At 36.1% G+C, this 6,105-nt stretch overlaps 1 protein-coding gene across 1 annotated transcript in view; it reads left to right on the forward strand.

Annotated features, from left to right (window-relative positions):
- LOC108675643 (calbindin-32) overlaps nucleotides 1-6,097 on the forward strand; it is a gene marked incomplete in the record, with an annotated part of 35,037 nt that extends 28,940 nt beyond the window's left edge. The window contains 5 exon segments of the mRNA XM_018163672.1: nucleotides 680-700; nucleotides 4,110-4,166; nucleotides 4,525-4,596; nucleotides 5,274-5,422; nucleotides 5,962-6,097. Of these exon segments, the coding sequence (XP_018019161.1) occupies nucleotides 680-700; nucleotides 4,110-4,166; nucleotides 4,525-4,596; nucleotides 5,274-5,422; nucleotides 5,962-6,097 (435 nt within the window).
- Between the last annotated feature and the right edge of the window lie 8 nt (nucleotides 6,098-6,105).

Raw genomic sequence — 6,105 nt, forward strand, 5'->3', positions numbered from 1 at the left:
GTGCACTGAGTACACTGAGACCATGGTGAGTGTGCACTGAGTACACTGAGACCATGGTGAGTGAGCACTGAGTACACTGAGACCATGGTGAGTGTGCACTGAGTACACTGAGACCATGGTGAGATGCACTGAGTACACTGAGAAAATGGTGAGATGCACTGAGTACACTGAGACCATGGTGAGTGTGCACTAAGTACACTGAGACCATGGTGAGTGTGAACTGAGTACACTGAGACCATGGTGAGTATGTACTGAGCATCGAGAAACTAATGTGATTTTTAGGTAACGAACGTAGTGGGCTTGATGTGTAAAGCGACTACACTGAGGGAAATTGGCTTCAGGAAGCCATGAAAATATACTGGGTTAGTTAATAATTTACACTGAAAAGAGTGATGCCACATACAAAAAAAAATATGTCGCAACCATGTCAAAAATTTTCTAATATTATCTTAATTTATTTCGATGCAATTACCTATAGGGCGTTCATTCTTTTCTACTAAGGCAGATGTAATAAATAATAAATTGAAATTTTTATATTCAATAAATTTTTTGACCTTATTTAATAATAAATCAGCAGTCGATCTGTAACTCATATTGTAGTTTTCTGATTTACAGAAACTTTCATTTTATTCCCCTCCGATAAAATTAGTGATATATTTTTCCTAATTCTACATTTTGATCGGTATTCAAGGTGAGCGAGGTAAGATGGAGCCCGCAGTGTTGCCAGGAGGTCGTCGACACAGGGGAGCCATATGGTCATGATGGAGTGTTGCCGTCTGGACATGATGACGTGTTGCCATATGAACGTGCTAGCATGTTTTCATATGGTCTTACTGTTGCATCACTTGTGTGATGCAACATGGCCATATTAGCCTTTTGGCCAATGGACATCTTAGCATGTTGCCAAATAGGCACTCTAGCCTATTTCCACATGGTCATGTTAGCATGTTTCCATATGGGCTTGCTAGCGTTGTGTCATGTGGACATGCTAGTGTATGGCAACATGGCCATGCCAGCTGCTGGGTTTAGCGTGTGAGCTTGCGACGTCTCTGCATCGTGGAAGTTGCTGCCTGTTTTCGGAGAGATACAAAAGCTCGAGTTGAAATCTAATCAGTTCAGTAGGTGAATAATATTTTTTCACGATTACGGGTGCCGCGAAGATGGTTCTGACGCATTTCAATTAATGCCAAAATATATTGCTAACAAATTTTCGAAATTTTTTATCTGAATATTACTTCTGAAATATTCCATACAAATTGGTGACCGAAGATATTTTGCAAATTTTTGTGAAATTTTCAATTTCTAAATACATTCAATCTCGAAAAGCAATTTTTTTAAATCATAATGAAATCTTTTGAAATTTGCCAGAAATTGTTTACGAACGTATCCAGTTTGCTTACCATGTACTAAATGATCAGTAGAAATAAAATCGAATACAGATATATGAAGTAAATTTTTCTGCATTAATAAGGAAAAAGACATGCGTTTCGTGCTTACAAAACAAGTTTCTTGAAGTATGCAATTTCAATACAATGTTGAAAAGAACCTCATTAAAAACTGATTAGATCTCAAGCAATTCCTGGAACAGGTTGCAGTAGGTAGGACCTCTCGCAAGCACAACACAGGAGCCCGATACTCGTGCATAATTCACAACCAGCCCGCCGATATATTTTCCTTTTCAAATCTATTATAAGTCCCGAAATTTCAGACCGGTTCTACATTCATGGCAATTAAGTTGTTTTCAATTTGCACGATACATTTTTGGACCGTATTTAAACTGAAGACAGCCAAATTGCTTTCAATTATCACAGTATATTTCGGACCTATTTAAATTGCGGAAAAATGTTTTTCTTCATTTATAACTGTATAATTTGCAACCGTATTTAAATTGGAGACAATCAAGTTGCTTTCATCTATCACGATACAATTTTTTTACTATATTAAAATTAAAGACAATCAAGTATGTTTTCATTTAGCCTGTTGCGTGTATCGCTTATCATAATTACTCCCGTAAATTCACCATGAATTTTGTTTGAGTATCGCGTTCGTAAAACCCACGCTGGACCACACGCCAGTCAGAAGTCAGAGATGCTCCAGCTTCTGATTCCTCTAATCAGAAGCTGATGAGCCTCTGAATTTGGTGTATGACCATAAGCGCTGCCCTGTGGCGTGGCCAAACGGCCGTCGTGCACGAGCTGCATCTTCACTGTAGCAAATTAGTGCTGGTTTGTTAACATTAGTGCCATTTGACAACATTTTTCGCTTGCTTCTGTTACTGCTTCTGTTATTGTTATGTGAGTGCTAGTGTTAGGCGCGTTCATTCTCTAGAAGATCAGAGGTCTGCTGCTACCAGGACAGCCGGAAACTAAATTATTTGAAAACTGTCATTAAAGGAACATAACATATATTGTTTAAATAACATTAATCTTTATTTTTCGATGTCAAGGTTATTAGATCATGCAATATGAGCAGATATATCTTTTTGTACCAATAACTCTGCATTTGAAGAATCGATTTTAAACCCTACATACTTATATGCTGCAAGTGACTACATAAAGGATAATGGACTTGTGTTAAGTCTACGGACTTTACACCTGACATTCAAGTATCTAATGACTGTTCGTTGATTTCACTCCCACGGTCAAATGTAAAATTATCTAACAAATAGTAAATGGGTGAAATATTTTAGCATGCTCATAAAATTAAAGTAATATTCAGCCTACATATTCTTTTAAATGTATACCGTTAGGTTTTGAAGAAGTGATTAAGATGTAATGCTTGCAACTGCGCCACCACGACTGAATGCTAACAAATGCAACAGTCGAATTTAAAATCGATTTTCAAGGTAATAATCACGTTATTACTACGTAAAATATAGAGTATTTCATGATATTTCACATCAATGTGGATCCCTAGAAGAACAGTCGGACCATCGACATTATAAATTATGGTAGTTAATGCACTGTTCCAAAGAATTACGTTGCAGCGCAGCAAACAATATAATTGAAATATTGAGCCATTTTCATTTCATTAACACATTTGTTACAAGTCTTCGGCAATAAAGCGTTCATTGTGACTTTTATTCCCGATAACGGTTGATATACGGCGAGATTTATGACGATGAATATAACAAAAAAGGTTGTATTAATGAAACAAAATATATTCAAAGGATTACATTCCAAAATAAATATAAAGTTATTAATTATTCACCGCGATCGTTAATTATGGCGCTAAGGCAAATGAAAAAATGGAGATTCCATCGTCACTACATAACTATACACTGTTAGAAAAATTACCGTTAACGGTATTATCGGCGTTTCAGTGGCCGGTCGGCACGTAAAAAGCCACACCATGTCGCCGTTTTTATTCTAATTTAACACTAGAAATCCGTAAAACATCCTATAAAAACGGCGAAACAGTTTATTTTCATGGGGCGACCGGCCACTAGAACGCCAGTGGGACCGTTTTTTCACCGTTTTTTCTAACAGTCTAAGTTAGAATGAAATAAGTCTTCGTACTTGATATATGGAATATCCACAGTACTTGACTCTTCAAGCCACAATCCTGGATTAAGCATTTAATTACGAAGCAGGATTGCAATCCTTGATAGGTTTTTCAGATGTCAAAGTATTATTATGATGTGAAGCGCGGAGAAGAATTATTTATTCTGAAGCTGCTTGAATATTTGACAAGCATATTGGACGAGTTTGTTGGAATGATATTGTAGTTTGTTTCCGGTTTGAATTTCTAACATTTTGGCCAGCTATATGGAATACTTATTGGCCCAATTAATTTATGTATTTTTTATGACCATATATGAGAATTTCTGAAATGATAATGTTATAATAATTTTTCCTTAAAACTCATACATAGTACGATATAGTTGTTTGAGTTGGCATGAGTTAGTTAATAAAATATGTGAGAAGAATACACAGTGAAAATTTTGAAGGCTAATTCATGATTATTTATCATAAACATATGTGATATACATTTCTCTAATGTCAACATAGTTCGAAAATTTTTCACAACAATTTTGATAACATATTGAGGGACGCTGATTGTTATTTTCAACACATTGTTCTCTGTACCTCTTCTCTTTCACATCGCAGGGAGCAGCTAAAGTAACTCGCGAAGACATTGAACGCGTTTTCTCTCTATATGATAGGGTGAGTATTTTAACTCCAAGATATATTATCATCATCTTTATATATTATTTGTGATAATAATGTGTAATTATATTTTTATGCATAAACTACATCTACTTATATGAGGAAATTTTTTCAGTGATGCACTGAACAAGCCATACAGGACAATTATTTCCAGTACCCATGGTGTCACAAATCGGAATTGACGAATCACATCACAAAATTTTGCGAATATACTTGCACTTTTATTAAATTTCTTAAAATCATTTCTTTAAAGCTATATTTGTATGGCGTTTACACAATTAAACAGGTCGTGCTCTTATATTGTACATATAAGATAAATGTTCATCTTGCATCCTAAACCCGATGTTTTTCTCAGGACAATAATGGGACCATCGAGAACGAGGAGCTCAACGGCTTCCTCAAGGATCTTCTTGAACTCGTGAAGAAGGTGAGATGGTTTATGAATGAAAATATGATTGGTAATTGGATAAAGAGGTAACTGGTTAATTAGATTAAAAGACTATTTAGTATCTGGGTAATTTATTATCATTACTTGCTAAACCTGCCTTTTTTACCAACGTCTTCTAAAGAACTGTTCGACTACTTGAAAATTGTAATGCATTTTATGGTCATTAATTGCACGCATATGAACAAGAAAATTCAGCCGACAAATACTTATACTTATTTACATTTATATACATTTTTATTGATTTCGACCTAGGAGCATCATTAATTTCTCCTCGACCATTTCAAGTTGCATAAACAGTGCGATGTTGCGGCAAGATTACGACCTAGCAGCAACATTAATTCGACCATCTCGAGTTATTTCGATTGTATAATTTTACTGCAGGATTACGACCTATCTGCAACATTAATTCGATCATCTCACGTTATTTAGATGTATAATTTTGCTGCAGGATTACGACCTATCTGCAACATTAATTCGATCATCTCAAGTTATTTAGATAGTATAATTTTACTGCAGGATTACGACCTAGCAGCATCATTAATTCGACCCTCTCCAGTTATTTAGATGGTATAATTTTATTGCAGGATAACGACCTGTCAGCAATATTAATTCGACCATATAAAGCAAGTTATTCATATGGTATAATTTTACTGCAGGATTACGACGCGCTGGACCTGCAGGAGTTCCAGGACTCGATCATGCGGGGTTGCGACTTCAACAAGGACGGCAAGATCAACAAGAAGGAACTCACGATGATCCTGCTCGCCCTCGCCAAGCACGGGTCAGACGTCGACGAGGCCGATGTGTGAGTGGGATTATTAAAATAAATTACAACTTACAATATCATTAGTTTTTTTAACACATACGCTATTAGAAAATTAGTCTGGTACACGCAAGATATTAAAAGGTGTAGTAGGCTTATTACTCGAACATTGTAGCGTAAGATTCCACAGACTAAAATTACAGTAAGCTAAATCAAGACAGCATTATATATACAGTAGAAAAAATACACATTATTTCTTTTTCTATCCATTATTATTACTAATAAATAACCTGCTGATGCCTCACAACTGAAAGCTCATGTCAGCACAGACAAGCCAGCAATCAATCCACTAGCCGATATTGAAATAGATGAAGGTCCTCAAAATGAAAAAAACTGGGAATGCGGTACATTTTATGTTTTTCTTCATAATGAATATTAATAATCTGATTATGACTCACAATAGATACCTGATTTTCACACAAAATGAAGAAGCTGAGAATGCGCCACAGTATATGTTTTTCTTCATAGTGAATATTAATAATCTAATTATGACTCACAACTGAAAGCTGATTATTTCACAGACAAGCCGGCAACCCGCTAGCCGAAATCGCCAGCTTCGGGATGAAGGCGCTGAAGATGCAGAAGCTGAGAGTGCGTCACTTCATGACCCGGACCCTCGGTAACCCCAACGCCACCCCGCCCTCAGGGTCCAGTTAGTCACCATA

Source organism: Hyalella azteca, unplaced genomic scaffold (genome assembly GCF_000764305.2).
Source record: "Hyalella azteca isolate HAZT.00-mixed unplaced genomic scaffold, Hazt_2.0.2 contig710, whole genome shotgun sequence".
Taxonomy (NCBI): Eukaryota; Metazoa; Arthropoda; class Malacostraca; order Amphipoda; family Hyalellidae; genus Hyalella; species Hyalella azteca.